The 21,355-nt window shown below is 42.6% G+C and overlaps 1 protein-coding gene across 1 annotated transcript in view; it reads left to right on the top strand.

Moving 5' to 3' along the window:
• LOC137332552 (drebrin-like) overlaps positions 1 to 20,557 on the top strand; it is a 183,406-nt gene extending 162,849 nt beyond the window's left edge. Inside the window, exons 11-14 of the mRNA XM_067996464.1 lie at positions 11,563 to 11,706; positions 13,076 to 13,797; positions 15,525 to 15,609; positions 20,183 to 20,557. Coding sequence (XP_067852565.1) covers positions 11,563 to 11,706; positions 13,076 to 13,797; positions 15,525 to 15,609; positions 20,183 to 20,247 — 1,016 coding nt within the window. The 3' untranslated portion in view covers positions 20,248 to 20,557. The remainder of the gene's footprint in view (positions 1 to 11,562; positions 11,707 to 13,075; positions 13,798 to 15,524; positions 15,610 to 20,182) is intronic.
• The last annotated feature ends 798 nt before the right edge of the window (positions 20,558 to 21,355 follow it).

Consider the following 21,355-nt stretch of genomic DNA (forward strand, 5'->3'; position numbering starts at 1 on the left):
TAACCAATGCATGGAGTGGAATTAATAATCAATCATGTTGAATGACTTGGGCTGGAACTATGTAGAGTGCTATGAACCTTGCCAGATAGAATAGATGGAAATGGAATGGGTGATTGTGTCAGATAATGTAGCTGGAAATGTATGGGAGCAAGCTTGCTCATATCAGATGATACGTTTAGGAAGGACTTAGGAGTGGTGGGGTAAAAAAACATGCAGTTGTCTCAAATGAAGTAAGCAGGAATGGGGTGAAGTTGTATTCAGTTGTGCCGGGTTACATAGTTGAGGATGGGCTGAGTAGTGCCCAGTTGGGTTGGATAACTTAACTGGGTGAGGTTGAGTCACTTGCAGTCATGTTGAATGATAGTTGGGGAAGAAGTTTTACCAATATTTGGACAGCCCTGAATGCTTTCATTCTGAGTGTTCCTAGGGCCACTCTTAATACAAATGTCATTGTTAATTAGGATATTTCTTCAGTACAATTAACAAGTTAATTTCCAATTGAATATTCCAATGAACAGGGCTCCACTGTATTCAGCTTCCTGCTGTAGAGATTTATGGTCTGGAGCAGAAACAGAACTCATTCAACACTTGCTGCAGCTGCTAACCATTCCACTCATTGCTCTACATATTGAGATACCTGGGTTTACATCTTTTCACTAATCAAAGTCACAGTTCCGTATTATCCCCCAGAATAATGGAGACACTTAGAGGGAAGAAGATGCCTAGAACCTGCAAAGTAAAGGATACTAAATGCTTAATGTCATTAAATCTAACCAAAGTCAAGCCTGCCCTTCTGTGCTTTTCTTGGGTGTGGGGTGGGGGTTACATGTACAGTTTGGTTTTATGATGGTATCTCCTCAACTGAACATAACTAAAGTTTAAAAAATTCTACAGCTAGTTAATTAGAAAACAATACTATTGAATGGCTTCAACTCAAGGTACTTATTTGATTGAGGCTAGTCAAACCCTTTCAAGCAATGTGGAAGGAGGCATATTTTGGAGGAAGGTTAAACAGCAGATACTGAAAGAAGTTACAAGAACAACCTTGTTGTTCCCTATAACCTTCCCTATCGTTGGTACTAGCCTCAGCTCCGTAGGATCTCCAAGACTTGTCTCAAATTCCTCCCTTCCCAATGCTGCTCTCAGCAATGTAGTATTCCTAATATTCAATCTAGCATCGACCGTCCCAAAGCTGCTCTCAGCAATATAGTACTCCCAACATTCAGTCTGGCACCTACCTTTCCAATGCTGCGCTCAGAAATGTAGGGCTCTCTGTATGACAAGAGCGACCACCATACTGCCTTCAGCATTGCATTGCCCTCCATATATGACCAGCTTCACCCACCATTAGAATATGAGCCATTCGTATTACTGGCACGTGGTAGGTAAATGCATGTGGACACTACTTTCCTGGACTGTATTTAAACCCAAATCTCAGCAGTGAATGGTTTGCACTTTGGGCTACTTGTTCAATTCCTTTAGCAGGAGCCCATCACATGGGATTGGATTTAGTAGAAAAAAATCAAATAAATCAGTCAGCTCGCCTCTCATTTAAGTTCATGTTCAGGATATGTATCAACCATTTTCATCCCTGTCATTCCTTAATGCCAAGCTGTTATTCAAGTCTACTGAATTAGCAATTATTTTTGCTTCAACCTCATCCATATTTGTTGTGCTACATAACAGCTTATTCGAACTGATTTTGAACTCCATTTGCCAGTTAACAGTCTGCTGCAACTAAGACCCACTCATTATAGTAAAAGCAATCTGGTGCACCAAATTGACGCTCAATCTGTACCAAGCAAGTCCGCATATATTGAGATGGTGGCCGACTGCATTCACGATGCTGGATGGGTGTCTATTTCAACAGTCTGCATTCATTGCCCTAGGTGACAGCATATCCAATTGAGTCCACATTGAACACTGTAGGTGGTATCTGTTCCATAAGCTAAAATTGTGGCTAACAGAGAGAAACAGAGAATCTTGCTCTTTTCTTCATTGGGAAGTTTGTATGTATTGGCCTCTATTTAGACATTGTTTTCTTGAGAATACACTCTGCAATGGACCTGTGAGCTGTCAGCTGCTCTAATTAATCTAGGCAGGAAGGATCAAAGGGATGGAGATGAAATCCAGTATCTATTCTGAATCTCAATCAGAATAGTTTTCTTTTATCTACTTTTTATTAACTAAAGGTTTCCGAAATTCAGCAAAAATCCCTTTTCAACATATACATCCCCACTGCACCTCTTCCAAAGTTGTACAAGTGATATCTTGAACAGAAAACAGCTCATTGTCTTGCACTGTGAACAGGTGCTCACAACTTGTCCGAGGGATATGATCATTTCTAGTACAGTGGAGCCACGTTATTATCATACCCAGTTTACAATGTTTGGCGGTTCAGCAATTGAATCAGCTTAGAAAATAATGGAAGCACAAGAAAGTCAAAGACATCTAAAAGAAATGTAGCACAGGCACAAGGGAGGGAGTGCGGTCGGGTGTGGGGGGAGTAAAAGGTGGTGGAAATAAGGAGTATTTGAGATTAGAAAAAGGGGTATAAAGTGGGTACAAAGGGGAGATGGTAAAAAGTAGGCTTAATAAAAAATAAGTGTGAAGATAAAGATGGTGGTAGAAAGGATATAAAAAAGAGGAAGCAGTAAAAAGTTGCAAGGCAGAGGAGAGAGGTGATAGAAAAGGGATGTGAAGGCAAGAAGGGGTGATTTAAAAAGTGAGATTTCCGAGGCATTCAATGGTTCAGGCAGATTTTGATGGGAGTAATAATGAGATAACTCCTCTCAACTAGGTGGGAGCAGTTCAACTCTGTAATACTTGCCTGCATTGGGGTGAATTCTGGCTAATTGAGCTGCATTACCCATCTATGAGCTTAGCCAATGTGTTCTAGTCTACATCTATAGAAATGCATGGAAATTGGCTGAATAGTTTAATTAGATATTTAGAATGGTGTGACAATAAGCAAGTTACACTATATTAGTTGCATTACCCACCTCATCAATCCCTTTTGCTACCCCCTTAAACCTCTTAGCTATTTGCTGTTGTGTGTTACTGACTGGTGTGACACATTCTCCCCACAGGTCGAGTGAACAGCCCTTTCCTTAAGAATCAGCACAGTCTGCCCGAGCGATCATGGTCCCCTCCAAGATCCCCTTACCCTCGAATCGCCGCTAACCATACCCCCTTCCAGTCTTTCCCCTCATGTATGTATACTTTCTAATAAAATATAGAGTATCATGTTTCTTGGAATAGAAGCATGCACTTTCTAAAGTATGGAGACTCTTATAGGCTTCCATACACTGCTAGAGCCCATCTAACATACTGTATAAAGCTGATGTATCTTGAGTCTCTAAACTTACTGAATGTATTCTTTTAGCTAGTGTTTCACCTCTGAGATTTGTTTCAGTTGTCCCAAGACAGAGGGAATGAAGGTCTTCTCCCTTTGATGAGGTTTGGGTGATGCAGTGGGATAGAACAGTGCGTATCCAACCTGCCAAATCTGACCTGTCTCACAATTTAATCCAGCCCACTAGGCAGCTCCGCATTTACAAAATGATGCTGCAGCTTTGAACCTATTCTTCTTGCTCCATACTCAGAGCCTCAGGAAAGCAAAGTGAGCATTATTGCTGAAAAGTGCTCATTTCTGAAAAACCCACAGGCCAAAACAGATGATCTGTCAGTAGTAAATAAAGACACAGGCAGCATTGCCAGCTCTTTAAACAGGAGTGCACAAAATTGACACATACCTCTGCGCCCAGCATCATAGCTTCCTCCTTCCAGGTGAGACCCACCTCAGGGATCCATAATACTCCAGGTCCCGGCTGAAAAGGGAGAGCAGCACTGATGGGAGTAAGAGGCACATGTCAGTGTGGTGTGCAATCAAGGGCTTCTGAGGATGTTGTAAGATTTAGAAATTTAAACCCCAAGTTTTTGCTTTCAAGTGTGACTTTAGACTGAGGCCCCATCTACCCTCTCAGGTGGATGCAAAAGATCCCACGGCATTTTTCAAAGAAGAGTAAGTTAGTTCTCCCAGAGTCCTGACCAACATTTATCCCTCAACCAACAGCACCAAAACAGATACACCCATAATCTGGGCGCAAACCAATTATGTGGCTTGAAAGATCACAGAATTTTGGGCATGATTAAGTCACAAGCTTAACTACAATATGCCCAGTCTCCTCGGTCTTTTACGTCCATCCATCAAAACTTCCATTCGACCGAATCTCCGCCCACAAAACTGCTCCCCCCCCCCCCCCACCCCATTCCCACTCCCAACTTTCAAATGTGAGTCTCCTCCAATTGTGCTTGTTTGGGGAGCTTCTCAACATTGCGTCCAGATTTTAAGGCTCAGCAGGAAGTCTTTTAATTGCAATTTTTTGAGCGTTTTTTTTTTAAATTATCCTCACTGAGACCTGCTGTGTATTTTCTGTTTCTTTTAATGCATTTTTATGGCAAAGTATAGTCACATTAAAAATTGAAAAGCTTCCTGATTGCAAGTTCTTTAAAAAATGGTGTGCCTAATGTGCATGAATGAAGGTTAAATGAGTTAAAACTTTAAATGTTAAGACTTACTAAAGAAATACATGGTGTGGGTACAGCATTTCCTTGGGCCCTGATTGTTTATGCTAATTTATGTCCATTTTTAGTTCGGGCATATTATAATGAGATTGGGAGGTGTAACTTGACATCGGCAAAATGGGTTGCGCCCGAGGAGGAAACTCCAGGCTACTATCTTGTCATTTATCTCATTGCTGTTTGTGGGATTTTGCTGTGTGCAAATTGGCTGCCACGTTTCCCTACATTTTAAAAAGTGCTTCATTGGCTGTAAAGTGCTTTTGGAGTTCTGAGGTCATTTAAGACACTATATAAATGTAAGATTTCTCTTTCTTTCTTTCTTTCTTTCTTTCTTTCTTTCTTACTTATTTACAATCACTAATTGCCATTTGGTATTGTACATAATCTGCTTTTTATGAATTTAATGGGGGTTGCCATGATCGCTGTGCCAGCAAACGATTGACACATAAAACCCTTAAAAAGGCCCCACGCATGGAAGGCTACTAACCAGGAAACATAATTCTTCTGGTCAGGAAAGCAACTTAATCACTCGTGGCCCACTTAATAGTTGTGGCTTGTAGATCCAGCCCACTGCTCCAAAAGGTTGGAACACCGCTGGAACATCTGGGACCTGGGTGCAAATTTAGCCCCAACAAAAAACAATTAAGATTTTCTGTCTTTGCTAATGGTATCAATTTAAATTCTTATGGACTGCTTCAGTTTAGTTTTTAAACAGTCTACGATAGAAAATTCCTACAAATTGAATGGCAGAAAATCAGTAGTCCCATACCGAGTGACCATGAAGATAGAAACCTTTCAGAATAGAAATTTCAGACTGGTAAAATGGGGGGAACTGTTAGGTTGGGGTTACAGAGCCTGCTTTGTACTTTTGTAAACAATTTTACAACACCAAGTTATAGTCCAGCAATTTTATTTTAAATTCACAAGCTTTCGGAGGCTTCCTCCTTCCTCAGGTGAACGTTGTTGGAAAAAAAATGAAAAAAAAAGATTTTTTTCCAACAACGTTCACCTGAGGAAGGAGGAAGCCTCCGAAAGCTTGTGAATTTAAAATAAAATTGCTGGACTATAACTTGGTGTTGTAAAATTGTTTACAATTGTCAACCCCAGTCCATCACCGGCATCTCCACATCATGCTTTGTACTTGACAGATACCATATCTGATCTGAGAATGATTTATGCTGTCACACACTTACCAAAGACTAGGGCTGGGGTGTTCTGCTCTTACACTCACCTGCGATTCATCTGATTCGGAGGAGAATCACAGGTTGCTGCCTGCAGAAACAAAATCCCGAGCCCTGGCCTCAAAAGATCATTGTTTTATTTACTTAGCAGGGCAATTAGATCAAATGCACCATGAGGTAACTCAGTAATATAATTGAGTTATATTGAACTTAGTAAAGAGCAACATCACCCAATACCATTGATTTTCTACTCCCATTTGCAGTTTGAGTTTTCATCTTTAGAATTCAGTTCCCTCTCATTTGTACACTAAAATATGATCACCTGAAAGTGGTTACGCACAACAGAAGGATGATTCCGCCTAATTGAGAAGATTTTAATATCATAACACTAATAGGAAATGGGCTTGTACCTACAATCCTCAACACAGTGAGAGGAAAGACCAAGCCTAGACTTGGTAGCCCTCACAGGAGGGGAAGAAAAACTGGAGAATGAATGGATCTGTACCATTTTCAAATGCTTTATAGTAGCTGTTTAGTGCCTGATGTCGGCCTGCAATCAGGACAGATGTCCACTTGCTCAGTAAGAGAATGGTGCATGTCCCACGGGAACCCACAAAACAGAAGGAAGGTTAAATCATTAAAAACAATTGTTAAAACTACTACATATACAAGGAAGCTGCATAATTAGATCTACATTAAGTAAGTAATTTACACATTTCAAAATGTGTGAAAGGGAAGATAAACATAGCTAGTGTGTGACTGGAGAGGAATAATGGACTTTGTGGGTGTTGTTATACCAAAGTGGGGCTGAGGGGACAATTGCTGATTTAGCCTTCAGTCTCTTTCTTTAGGCCAGCCTGTTCTCAGTTTAGAAATCCATTACATGCATGCTTAAATTTTCCTTTTTTAAACGTGTTCTCTGCACTTGGGCAACATTGGCAAAGCCACATTTTATTTGCTGCTGTGTACCTCACCAGTGTCATCTACCCATGTTTTGCATCTTGGAATGTGCAAGCGCTCTTCAGGAAACTCTTCAGACAGAGCCTCGGAATACACAATACAGTTCAGAAGCATCGAAGCTGTTTAGGAAGCTTCTTTCTAATGGCCCAATAATGTGTTTCATGAAAAAAATTCTATGGCTGCCTCCCAATTTTTCGACAACGTCTGCGGAAAATCAACAGAAACCCTGTGTAAATGGTATAAACAGCCATTTACACAGTTTATCCAGGGGTTCTGCTGATCTACCACCAGAGAAACCCCACAGAAATTCTTGGCAGATATGTTTTGATCTTAGTCAGCCCCACAGGAAGTGAAGCATATTTAGAAACAATCACATAAAATTAACAAAGAAAAGATGAACAGAAATACATATTTTGAACTTTAGATTTCTTCATCCCTTCTGTCCTAAAGATGGTGACTCATGCTTGGGTAGGTTCTATGGGCAGCTCTGGTACCTCACCGAAGTGACCATTCTTAATATATGAGTCTGGACAGTGAGTATTAATAACTTATTCATTTGTTGGAGTCATCACAGACCAACCAGCCTCTGTCCCTGTCTTGAATCCTCGCTTCCAGCAGGAGACATGGAGTAACGGCCAGAGATGAGAATTCTGGCTGATTTCCTCCCCTGCCCTGAGCCCAGTGACAGCAGAGCTAGTTATAGTATTCCTAGCACTGCCCCAGCTGAGATCAGCTAACTCAGGATATACCAAAGATCAAAACTATCATGGTTCAGTTCCACACATTTATCAATGCATTTATCCACTAAACCATTCAAGGAAGAATTTGTTTCATCTGCTAACTCTAGTCTAGGCCTTGTAAAAAAAATTTAAAAAATTTTTTTTTAGAATTTAGCCATGAGGATATTGCTGATGTTAAGTAAAATCAAACACAGCAGGGGGCATTTTGAGGCTACAAACTTTATATTAACTTTGGAGCTTGCCCATGATGTAGCAGGGGAGAGAGGAATTCTGGCTCATGTACCTGTCCAAAATCCCATTAATAGCAGCTATTATTGCTCAGAGTAGATCTGGGCTCCTAAATGCAAATACTGTACTGTCCTATTAAGAGAAATTGAAGATGGGAGCGTATATCCAAATCAGTGATGATTGTTCCAACATACTCTTGGAACCTTTCAGTGATAGAGTATTTGTATTTTTGATAAAGACCATGGGCCCGATTTTAGCAGCGGGTTTCCGGTGCGTTCTCGGCGGGGGGGCCTCGAAAATCCCGATATCCAGGTGCGTGACCGGATCGCGCCTCGATCCCGGCCATTCCGGGTTCCGCGCTGACGTGCGGGGGTGCGTGCGTAGCCCCCGCTGGTGGGAATCCCGCAGGCAATTAAAGCCAGCGGGATGCCACTTGAGTGTATTTACTTTGCTTGTTCAGGTCATTAAATGACCTGATGCAGCTGTCTAATTAGGAAGTGTGGGATTTTACCTTCAACTCAGACTGTTTCACATACTGGGGGAAACAGTCTCACTCCAAACGGACGTGTTGCAGCCAGTAGCCTGTGGCAGCTGCCAAGGTGCATTCCACAGGTGGGGGGGGAGAGCCTTCCCCAACGCAGGACGACACTCCGTAACATTGGGCAACGCCTGCCCTCCATCACCCTCCTCCAAGCAAGAAGATTCACCGGCGTGGAAGTGCAACCCCTGTGCGAGGACACACTTTTCTACCGTGCACAACCCCGCAGACCTACACCTGCCAGATGGGTGCTGCGTTGACATCCTCTGAGGACGAACAGCATGACCAGCCTCAGCAGCCTCGCAGTCCACGCCGTCCGCCTCAGAGACGTGCATCCCCACAACACGGTGCTGTGGCACATCCACCTGCACAGCAGGATGGAGGGCAACCGCAGAGAGAGATGCGTCGCAGGAGGCACTACCCTCCGCACAGGGTCTACAGACCGAGGCTCAGCTTCATGGACCTCTCTGAGCAGCAGTGCATACGTAGGCTCAGAGTCACTCACCAGGTAGTCGCCGACATCTGCAGCCTCCTTAATGACGAGCTGCTCCCGGATGGACCAAGCAGCATCTTCTTACCCGTCGCCGTCAAAGTCCCCACTGCCCTCAACTTCTTCGCCTCCGGATCCTTCCAGGGTGCCACGGGGGACATCACCGGGGTCTCTCAGTCGTCTGCGCAGATAAGCCCTGCAAATACACCTACACCCACTCTGCAGTGACACACTGGGTGGCATCAGTGGTGGGTCCTCATAGGGATACCCAGGAGCGGGCATTATTGCACAAACCGGACAGGATTCGCGAAGACATGGCAGTAGTGGTGCCAATATAATGTGTGATGTGAGTTGTTATTTAATTCAATAGAAGTACGAACCATGACAAACCCTCAAACACCCTTGTGCATCCCCTTCGTGCTCACGGCACGTTTGCCTTACGCTGCCTACTGCACATATGTGATGCATGCCCTGTGGCTGCAGCACAGGTGGTGGCAGGTTGAGTGAGGCTGGCCGTGAGAGAGATGCACGAGAGGGTGAGTATGGGATAGAGCCATGAGATTGTATGAGGATTGGGTTGAGTGGTAGTGGCGGGGTGAGTACTCGTGAGGTGAGTAGGTGCAGGTAAGATGAGGATGAGGTTTGAGTGGGTATGAGGGGTGATGTGACAGAGTAATGTTGGCAGTTCCGAAGGAGATGTGGGGTGGGGGCAGTGTTGTGGCAGGCGGAGTGTAGGGGAAAGACTACGTGTTCTCACTGTGGCTGACCTACTGAGGTCATTGGTGCGCCTCCTGCACTGTATGCAGGTGGGCGATATGTTGGTGGCGCAGCTGACCCCCTCTGCCACCTCGGGCCAGGCCTTCTTGGTGGCAGAGGCAGGCCGCTTCCTCCTGGCCGCCGGGGGGCAGATCTCTGTCCTCCCTCTCCTCCTCACCCCATCTAATGATACCTGGGGTGAGGCATCATTAAACTGGGAGCAGCCTTCCCCCTGGGCTGCTCCATGCTGTAATATTTACTGTTTGTGGCAGTATCTGTCAGTGGAGGACTGCCCCTTTAAATAGAGCGCCTCCAGCTGACAGATCTTACTGCGCATGCGCAGCCCGCCCGACGCGCAGATCAGCAGCGCGGAACCCGGAGGAGCCGGTCAGTGGCTCCAATTAGTGTGTTGCCTGCTGCGATCGCGCGGGCAACCCACTAATTTCACCGGGCGCGTTCAGCCTACCCGCCGGGAACCCGCACCCCTGGTAAAATCGGGCCCCATGAATGAAATTGTTCACAATCAGAATCTCAGTAAAAATTGTGGCAAAGGTGTATGTGCGCCACTTTCATTTATTCCCACAAACTGGAAAATGTTCGTCTGTGGAATTTGATGGCTGGTGAGTTAGACATTTCTGAAAAATGCTCTTTCATGTAAAAGTCCTAGTGGATTCAATCTACCCTCCATCACCTATGCTGTTATTCCATAGGGTACTCTGCAAACTCTAATAGCCTTGCATTCTGTGTGTTTACATATGGGTCATTCAAAGCTTGGCCCAACAGCTCCAATGATTCTGCTTTTCTTATCTGTGGATGGGTCATTTTAACTTTCCTGCCTTCCATGTGTGCCTCAAAAACAGTTTCACAGTACTGTCTTTCCTGTGTCTGAAAAGCAGTTTCACATTCCTGTCCTCTCTGTGTGCCTGAAAAGCAATTCCACCTTCTTATGTTCCCCGTGTGCCACAGAATGAAAGTTCCATCTTCCTCTTTTTGCTGTGTGCCTCAGAAAGTAAATTCCACCTTCTCTGTATGCCAGAAAAGCAGTTCCACCTTTCTGTCTTCCGTTTGTGCATTAGAAGGTAAGTTCACCTTCCTGAAAAGCAGTTCCACATTATTATCTCCCTTGTGTACCTAAAAAGGTATACTTCAGCTTCCTGACTTCTCTTGTGTGGCTCGAAAACAGTTCCATCTACCTAACTTGCCTGTACCCCTGATAAGTGAGTTTCACTTGGCTGACATCCTTGTGTGTTGTTTGTGCCTAAACTGAATGACTTTTATCTTTCAAGGTGAATTTGGATTCTAACTCACCAAGAAAAGATGCTCATCAATTCCCTGTAACTTGACTAGGCCTGCTATAGGAAATATGGTAGGGCCATTTGACTCCTCTAGCCCATGTGGCACTGAAGGAATTTCTCTGTTAATACTTCCTGTTATGGACAGAAAGTTAATTTATTTTACCTTTTTTGATCAATCCTTTAATTAATGGCAAAAACATGTTAGAAAAAAATAGTGAAACATTTCAGTCCTTTAGTTATTCCTCCAAACAGGAAATTATGCAAAGGAACTTCCTTGGCTCACCTCTGAGGAAAGATCAGATGGCTCCATCCTAGTGAGCCAAATCCTGCAATTTCTAACTCGTGTAGGATTCCTCATTTGTACGTAAACAGCATATGACCGTAGTCACATGTATAAGCAGTGGATGTTGACGTTGCTGCTAGGTCAGTTGTGAAGAGTAATTGTCCTTTATCACAGCTTATCCAAAATTTTATTTTCAATTCTGGAAGTGTAATCATTGCATGACGAGGTGAAGATTTTCTTCTCCAAAATATGATTACTCCCCTCCCTCTTTATTGTATTAAGTATTGATCATTTTCTGATTTAAGATCAGGTGGTTCTACACATTTCTAATTCTGTTGTACATTGTTCATTATCAGTAGGCAAAATCATTTTTGTTGATGTAATTGACAAAGCATTCTATGGATTTTGAAAACATTAAATTATATTCAGTAGTTTTTCCTTTAAAATAGTGTTTTGACTGTTATACTAGGCTCCTATTGATTTTTGCAATCAACTCTCTTATAACAGCTCACCAGACAGAATTTGAATCTACCAGACTGGAAGACGTAACATCCTTCACTGCTCCTGAGTCGAGCATTGTTGTAGCACCAATATATGAGGAGAATGAAGAGGCCAGAGAGGAAGAGCTTTCAAATTTAATCCGGGATACAGGTAGAGTTGGAGAATAGATCCCATTATAAAGAATTGGGTGGTTTGAGCTACACAACAAGGGCATGGTTGTGAATTTTGGCCTACTGCCTACTGCCTAATATGAATCCAACAAACACTGTTTAAGGAATGATAAGGAAGAAGCTGATGTAGTCAACTTCACCTAATAATTGGTATGGCTCCTGTTGGCAGAGTATAACTTTATGTGCATGTCCCACAACACTCTGTAACCTTCCCTTACAACTGAAGAGGACCCTTGGAAATGAAGTGAAGATACAGGACAAAAACTAATAAAAAATTAATCTAGTGCCACTTTAGCATGGTTATTAAGCTAATGTCTGTTTCTTGTTACAAAGCTCATCATGTTGTAAAGGGCTGTGCTATCTTTCTTGACCAATGCCTGAAAGGCCCTTCTCTCAATTTGTTATAATAATCATTTTGTAAGTCTGTAAAACATACCATACTGATCTTCATCGATTTTGGTGAAATTTGCAGATGCTATCTGGGTGCAAAAGAATCTACAGATGCAGTTTAGGTCGTGGGTTATTACCACTGCTGTTGGAAGTGACATGTATTTACATATATATATACGAGATCACTCCCCAAGGAGAAAATCTAACTACCCTGATATAAAATAGCATTGACCAAGGGATTGAGCAGTACTGGCGTCTTGGATCTAGGAGCAGTATATGGCTCGGATCAGGAAAGAGTGGGCAGTTAATGGCTCTGATTGAGAAGAGTGACAGGATTTGACTATGATTATGGGAAGAGGAGGAGAGTATGCAGTTCTAATTGAGTTTAGAGAGAGTACACAGCAGTTTGTGGAGGAAGGAGGCAGTTTATTGCTCATTGGATATAATTTATGACTGATAAGGTGATGGGGACATTGTACGGCTCCGAATGGGGGAAGGAAGCAATGTATGGCTTTGACTGTAGATAGTTGGTCTGTGTACAGTTCTAAATGCAGGGGGAGCTGTGACTGACTCAGATTGGAGGAGAAGATCAGGATATAGCTCTGAGTGCAGAGGAAGTAGTGTACAATTCTGAATGTAGGAAGAGGGTAGTGTACGTCTGTCATAGGGGAAAGGGTCAGTGTACACAGCGCTGCCCCATGATGGGAGGGGCCAGTATATGACTCTGACTTGGGAGGCACAGTATATAGTTTAATTAGGGCATGTGTGTATGGTTCCAAGCAGGGCCCAGTGTACAGTTTTGATGCTTGTGCTTGGGTATAGGAGAAAAAAGAAATATATGGATTCATGGAGATTTGTGCATTTTATTAGTTTACGTGTAACCTATGCTATCAAAACAAGTCTACCAACATATTGGTTGATTTAACCTCATGTCACTGTTTCTATTCTGTTCCATCTAGACAAGACTGTACCTAGCTTTCCAGAAAAACAGCCCATTCAATTTGAAGAGCCAGTGCCCGAACGGAATGTGCCAAGCTATACTGAGGAACCTGGTCTTGTAGATATAGACATCCCAAACCCTGTTTGGCCTGAGGCACCCAGCTTTGTACATACTGAAGAGTCGGTGCACTGTGAGCAGGCAGGCTTCATAAGTACTGAGGAACAAAGTCTTGTGGACATTGGGAAGCCATTAATGAATGAGAATTTTCCACAAGTGAATGAGAATTTGCTGGACCTTTGGGAAGCCAATGGAATAGACCAGCTGCCATCGAAATCACATGGTGAGCTAGCAGAGAAACCACTGGTCTACAACAATACCGAGGAAACGGAACTGATTTTAAATATGAAAAGCCCACCATTGGATGAGACTGTGTCAACACATGCAGGCATTGAAGCAAATAGCCAACTGCTTGTGAACTTCCAGGAGTCAACAGGGCAACCCGCAGAATTGGAGCCCACTGAACTAGGGCAACAACAACAAGCACAGAGCAGTGGGGAAGCCGAGGAAGATAACTTGCTGTGTTTTGATGTTAATGAAGGTCTACCAGAGCCACCTCCAGACTGCCTTGATTCACAGCAGTGGGAGAACCTGCCGAGCCTCATAGAACTCGAGGGATCACAACAGATGAGTGAAGACTACTGCTTTGGAATGCAGGAACTGCCCAAGCCCCAAGATGCAGAGGTAAGATGGGATGAAAAGGGCAAGAAAATCTCGTGATGTAGATTTTGGTGCACAATATTATGCTAGAAAGCAGGAATCATTTTGATTTTGTTTTAAACTACAACAACTGATATAAAATTCTACTTTGACTCCTCTATTCTAACTCCAAGATACTAACCAAAATGTACCATAATGACTGAGTTAGCATAAAATATAATGTAGTAGCACAGAGTTTCACACCACAGGAGTACAGGTTGTAGATAGCTCAGTTAACACTACAGGACAGATTACATTTCTGTTGAGCATGCCTCCCTACTAAAAGCAAAGCCTCACATAAGCAGCCTTTCTGTCCTTTCATCTGTTTGATTGCAGCAAGACTGATGACTCTAAGGATCCTATTTGAAATGAATTGGGAAGACTCAAACTGGTTCCCAGAGTGTGATTTGTCATTTCACTGACACTGGCAATCAGTCAGAGAGGTTACAGGTGTTGCTGATATGGGAAATAGAAAAATATCGTACTGTTATTCTATGGTTCAGGCACATTGTTGAGGGAGAGTAAAGTAAACTTTACTTCAGTTCTGAGCATGCCATACCTACCATGGGAGTGTCTGATGCTGACACTGGTTGTCTTTCCACTGCTGACATTCCTCACCTTTGAGCACAAACTTCACCCAAAAAAAGCATATTCCATGATTAATACTAATAATTGACTTAGAATAAAGCATCATTCCTGATTTAAGCTTCTTCTTGATTTAGCCTAGCATACTGAAGATATCTGTGTATACAGTCTGCCAACATAACTGATAGCATGACTGTACTAAACCCTTAATATAATCCCTCGATTCATCCTAATTCCACACAGGACCACAGTTCCCCTTTAACACAGTGAGTTGTTATGATCTGGAATGCACTGCCTGAAAAGGTGGTGGAAACAGATTCAATAGTAACTTTCAAAAGGGAATCCGATATATACTTGAAAAGGAAAAATTTGCAGGGCTATGGGGAAGAGCAAGGGAGTGCGACTAATTGGATAGCTCTTTCAAAGAGCCAGCACAGACACGATGGGCCGAATAGTCTCCTCCTTTGCTGTAAGATTCTAATCAGAAGGCACTGCATATTGCACCCTTAGATTTTAAGTTGGGGGGAAGGTGAAAGAGGATGGAAAGCAGGTGCTGTGTGCTTAGCTACTTAGATATATAGTTGTAAACAATTTTACAACACCAAGTTATAGTCCAACAAATTTATTTTAAATTCCACAAGCTTTCGGAGGCTTCCTCCTTCGTCAGGTGAATGGTGTGGAAATGAATTTCACCTGACGAAGGAGGAAGCCTCCAAAAGCTTGTGGAATTTAAAATAAATTTGTTGGACTATAACTTGGTGTTGTAAAATTGTTTACAATTGTCAACCCCAGTCCATCACCGGCATCTCCACATCATAGATATATAGTGGGGGAAGTGGGCTTGCTGCTGGGCTAACTTTCTATATTTTTCTAATGTATGACCAGCCCAATTGATCTCTTCTTTTCTCGACAGGGAAGTATTCGTCTTGTAGGCAAGAAATCGTAACAGAGAATAAAATTTAAATGAAAACCCAAATTGTAAAATCGTTGTTCTCCGATCAAATAAGCCTGGAATGTACTGTCCCCTTTTAGCCACATAATAATTTCAGATTCAGTTCAGTATAATACCAATTAATACCTGGTTGCATTCTGTCATTTTCATTAATTTTATGATTTCCATTCTATAGGCTGTTCAAGATTTTTTCAACCAATCAACAGATGAATATATTAAAGTCCAATCACACGTAGAGGAAACTGCCAGTAAAATACCAGGTGAGAAACTAGCTATCTCCCTTCAGTGCTATCATCTTTTGGTATTTTTTTTTACTTTCTAAAAATGTTTCAATAGCCTTTGTACTTAACCTTTATTCTTTCCCATCACAGTCATTCCTGATAGCATGACTGTTCTAAACCCTTAATATAATGGTGGCCACCTTCACTCACTCGAATCCAAAAGCTCAAGCATACCTGGTATATAACTGGTTTAGCCATCCATCACCAGATTTGCTATAGGGTCTGACTCTCCTCTATCAAAACCACCCACTATAGGATTAGGGTCTGGCTCTCCTCAGTCAAAACCATCTACTACTCTTAGTAGCCTGGAGACGAAAGATAACCCCTGGCTTCTTTTCTCCACCCCCAACCATCTCCTTAAACCCCTCTCTCCTCCCCCCTCACCTCCATTAAGAAATGAAAGGAGCTCATGCACTTTTTTGTCACTAAGGTTAGGACCATCCATTCAGCTGGCTCTGCTGCTTCCCCCCGCTTTCCACCAAGCCAAACCTCCCCCACCCCAGGCTCCCCCCTGCCCTACCACTGAACCCGCATCTTTCTCTAGTTTCTCCAAGCTCATTTTGTTCATGAGACCCACCTCCTGCTCCTCTGACCCCATTCCCACTAAACTGCTGAACACGCAACTCCGTGGCCCCCATGCTAGCTGGCATTGTAAATGGTTCCCTTTCCTCATTTACTTCTCTCCCTCCCTTTCAAAACTGCCATTGTCACATCCCTCCTTAAAAAAATAACTTAAATCTTGATCCCTTTGTCTTTGAAAACTAGTGCTCCACCTCCAATCTACCTTTCCTCTCAAGTCCCTGAACATGTTATTGCCTCCCAAATCCTGCCCATTTTTCCTGCAACTCCCTGTTTGAACCTCTCCAATGAGGTTTCCACCCCTGGCACAGCACTGAAACGGCCCTAACAAAAATCACAAATTATATTCTTTGTGACTGTGACCATAATGCACCATCTCTCCTCATCCTACTTGACCTCTGTGTAACCTTAGATACGGTCAACCACGCTATCTTCCACCATTGTCCAGCTCGGTGGGACTTCCCACACTTGGTTCCACTCTTAACTAACTGATCACAGCCAGAGTATCTCCAGCAATTGCTTTGCTTCCCGCCCCACCTCCAGATTCCCTCAAGGATCTATCCTCAGCCTCCTCCTTATTCTCAACTACATACTTTCACTTGGTCCCATCATCCGCAGACATGAGATTAGCTTCCACATGTATGCTGGCGAGCTCTACTTCTCCACTGCCTCTTTTCACCCATCCACTTCCTCTGTGCTATCAGCCTGCTTGTCCAACATGCAGTCTTGGATGAGCTGTATTCCCTCAAGCTAAACATTGGTAAAACCAAAGCCATCATCTTCAGCCACATACTCTGTACCCTTGCCATTGATTCCAACCCCCTCCCCAACTATTGTCTCAGATTGAACACAATCTCAGCGTTTTATTCGACCCTAGGCTGAATTTCCAACTCCATATCCTCATAAATAGTGCTTATTTCCACCTCTAACATCGCCTGCTTCCACCCAGCTGCTGTCTAAACCCTCATCCATGCCTTTGTCACCTCCAGACTCAACTATTGCAGTGCTCTCCTGGTTGGCCTCCCATCCTCCATCCTTGGTAAACGTCAACTCATCCAAAACTCTGCTGCTTGGATCCTATCCCATACCAAGTCCCACTCAGTCATCCACCTCTGTTTTTGCTGACTCTCATTGACTGCTGGTCCACCAATGTCTCAAATTTAAAATTCTTAATCTTGTGTTTAAATCCCTTCATCGCCTCACCCATCCCTATCTCTGTAACCTCCTATTGCCCTACACCCCGCCCCCCGCCCCAAAAAACGCTGTCTTCTGACTGTGGCATCTTGTGCATCCCCCCTCCCTTCGCCTTCAGCAGCCTCAGCCCCGAACTCTGAATATTCCTCCCTAACCTCTCCACTTGCTTCTTCCCCATTACAGCCCTCCTTAAAACCTAAGTTTTTGATCACCCAGTCTAATGTCTCCTCCATTACCTTAGTGTCCATTTTTTCCTTCGCCTCTTTTAAGGCTTGGGACATCCTTTTTTATGTTAAAGGCACTATATGAATGCAAGTTGTTATTGTTAATCACCTGAGGGATGGAACAATTGAGCAACATTGAGCATTCCCAGGTCAGGTGTAACAAAGGTACAGAGGAAAACTGCCCCTAAATTGCCTCACTGAGCATTCATGGGTCAACTACAATGTGTTAGATAGAGAGTAAAGTTCTCTCCACCACCCCAGCAATACACCTGAAACCCCAACTCAGAAGTGCACCAGTGTGAAATTTCCATTTCTAACCTCAGCTTCTTTGGGTAGGATTGTCCATCTAGTTCCAGATTGTTTGCCCAGTGGACCCATGCCCAAAAGGAACTATGTAAGGAATCTTACAACACCAGGTTATAGTCCAACAAATTTATTTTAAAATCACAAGCTTTCGGAGATTATCTCCTTCGTCAGATGAATTCATTCATTCATCTGACGAAGGAGATAATCTCCGAAAGCTTGTGATTTTAAAATAAATTTGTTGGACTATAACCTGGTGTTGTAAGATTCCTTACATTTGTCCACCCCAGTCCATCACCGGCATCTCCACATCAAAAGGAACTAGGTTGAGACTGCTCCAAATTCAGTCCCATTTTGTGTCTGATTCGTCACTCTTTCTGCAATCCTTAATGCCCTTACTTTCCAATTAAAGTCTCCCTTTTAAACATCTGATTGAGCAGTCCATTGCACATTCTTACAACCCTTTGTGAAAAAGATGTTTGCTGGATTTGCTTTTAACTGGGTTTAGTTCTAATTTTTAGATTATGCCTCCCTTGTTCTGGCTTCCCCTACCAGAAGTGTTGTTCCCTGTTTGCCCTGTCTATTTTGAACACTTCAATCAGATCACCCTGAGCCACCTCCTGCCCAGAGAATATAATTCAAGTTTACCCAGCTTCTCCTCACAGCTGTCTCTTCATTGCAGGATATCCTTCCTACGGTGATCAAAACTGAAGGCAGTATTCAAATGAGGTTTGACGAGCACTCTCTATAATAGTAGTAGCACTTTCTTGCTTTTATATTCTGCAGCTCATGATGAAGCCCAGCATCCCATTCACCTTTTAGGTTGACTTAAACTCAAGGAACCTTCAATCCCTTTGTGATTGTGTAGCAATCTATATAGTCATTTTTTTTTAACCAAGCATACAGTCTCACCAGAGTGAGGTAGCCCTAGCCACAGGTAGTGAAAAACTGATACTGTGAGGTATATTTTCTGATCAACAAAGTTCAGGTATGATCACACTCATATTACTTTGGTCTGTGTGCTATCTTTAGACAAGCATTAACCTGTTTGAGATAAACAAGATAATGCACAGAAGAATGTAGTATGAGCAACTTACAAGTTTGCATCTGTGATACTCTCACATTAGTTGCAGGTAATATCACTAATTTATGATCTTTATGGAAAGATGGATGGAAATGCAGAATTTGATCCTCAAAACTCTGGTAAAACCCCCAGAATCCCATATAATAAAAACTGAATTTGATTATTCAGTCACCATAAATACTGTCTCTTGTCATAGGAGATGCCAAATAGAAGCCAAGCACTTCCTGACAAAACACAGAGTAAAGCAGAGGGTGGGACTGATTTATTTACTGCCTAAAATCAGCATTCAGGAATGAAAAGGATGCTGATTCCCACTGAGTCGAGAAAGATGCTTGCTGATGGAACCTATGGCTAATGTCAACTTATATGTCCGAGCTTCTAACCATGCTGAAATGTCAGGTCTCCACAAAGGATAGCACATTGTTGGGTAAAAGGAATTCTAATAATTAGGAGATTTTTCGTGACTTTCGTTCTTGATATTGAAAAGGGACTTAACATTGAAGTAGAAGAATGCACAATGGACAAGGGGTGAAAGCGGTGGGATATGAAGTGGGTAAAATCTTGAGCATGAGAATATGAATTAGGAAGTAAGATATGAAATGGGGAGAATGGAAATCCATTAGTATAGTTAGTGTGGTTATAGGGCAGAAGTGCAAGACCTGCAATAGGAAATGGGATAGAAACAGAATGACCTTGAACCAAGTGGTGAGGGTGGAAACAGCGGGATGATTTTTGTAAACCCATTCATGAATTTGTCACTGGTGTTTATAAAATTTCCTACTTGTAGGACAAGTCACTATAGTCTCTATCCAACTGCTCCTCCACTTTTGTATAATCTCTATCCCCTCCTCTCCCCATTGTATATCTTTTACCCTATTATTCTCTCCACTGAACACTGCTCTTTTCCCCTTTCCATTGTACAGCCTCTGACCCAATATCCTTCCTTCCCTCTCTGACACATATTGTGTAGGCCCTGTGCACTTGAAAGTGCTTTATCTCATTTATCTCCTCAAGCATTCTCTGTCCATCTAAGACTTGGGTCTGTGCATCATATCCTAGATCAACTCATCAGGCCTGATTTTAAGTGCCTGAATTTTATAAATAAACTGTTTACATAACTGCAGTGTAACCATGGCAACACCTTACCATTTCTCCCCTTTGTTATCAGAAATTGATATTACTTATTGCGACAATGACACCGACACAGACCCGGAACATTCCCCTGCAGACTGAACTCACTCAACGTGATGCTCTCCAGTATTACAATTATGCTTCAAGTAAATGAAAAAGACAAAAATTGCTAAGTTTTAATTTTAGTCTGTGTTTACTATTTTTAATTGTAATAATTTGAATGTATTATTTTCTAAATTAACCTTATTGTATATTAATTCCACTCACAGCTGCTTGGTATAGTCTGCTGAAGCTAATATTATGTGACTAGCAGTGTTAACTATTACCAATTGCTTTTCAAGCACCATTTTCAAAAGCACAAATTTTGTGAAATGCTAATTGCTGTTGTATGAAAATAAACAGTTTCGGAAAATCCAGTTTTTCAAACGTGTCCTCATTTGTACAGATCAAATTCTCTGGTTTTGCATTTTCGTTTGCCTGTTTTACCTCTTCCCCTTCTTCTCCATGGGGACTGTTACATCTTTGGGTTTCTTTTAGTTTTTTTTTACTCCAGATGTTTTGTACTCTCATGGCTCACCATGTCCCAGAAAGTGTTTTCACTTAACCTGATATCTAACAAAATATAACCTAACAAAAAGAGAACCTTCTTCAGATTATTTCAGACATTAACAGGAACCTCGTTTTCAAAAGGTGGCAGACTAGAGTAAATAAGGAGAAACTGTTTCCAATGGCAGGAGGGTCGGTAACCACAGGACACATATTTAAAATAATTGGCAAAAGTTCCAGAGGGGAGATGAGGAGAATTTTTTTAATGCAGTGAGTTGTAATGATCTGGAATGCACTGCCTGAAAGGGTGGTGGAAGCAGATTCAATGGTAACTTTCAAAATGGAATTGGATATATATACATGACAAGGAAATATTTGTAGGGCTATGGTGTAAGAGTAGGGGAGTGGGATTAATTGGATAACTCTTTCAAAGAACTGGCACAAGCATGATGGGCCAAAATAGCCTGGGTGGGGTGGGGGGGTGAAGCAGGAGTCCGGAGGGAACGAAGCAAGGGGTGGCGGGGGGGAGAATTTTTTTTATTATTCGTTCATGGGATGTGGGCGTCGCTGGTGAGGCCGGCATTTATTGCCCATCCATAATTGCCCTTGAGAAGGTGGTGGTGAGCCGCCTTCTTGAACTGCTACAGTCCGTGTGGTGAAGGTT

This window comes from Heptranchias perlo, chromosome 14, assembly GCF_035084215.1.
Source record: "Heptranchias perlo isolate sHepPer1 chromosome 14, sHepPer1.hap1, whole genome shotgun sequence".
NCBI lineage: Eukaryota > Metazoa > Chordata > Chondrichthyes > Hexanchiformes > Hexanchidae > Heptranchias > Heptranchias perlo.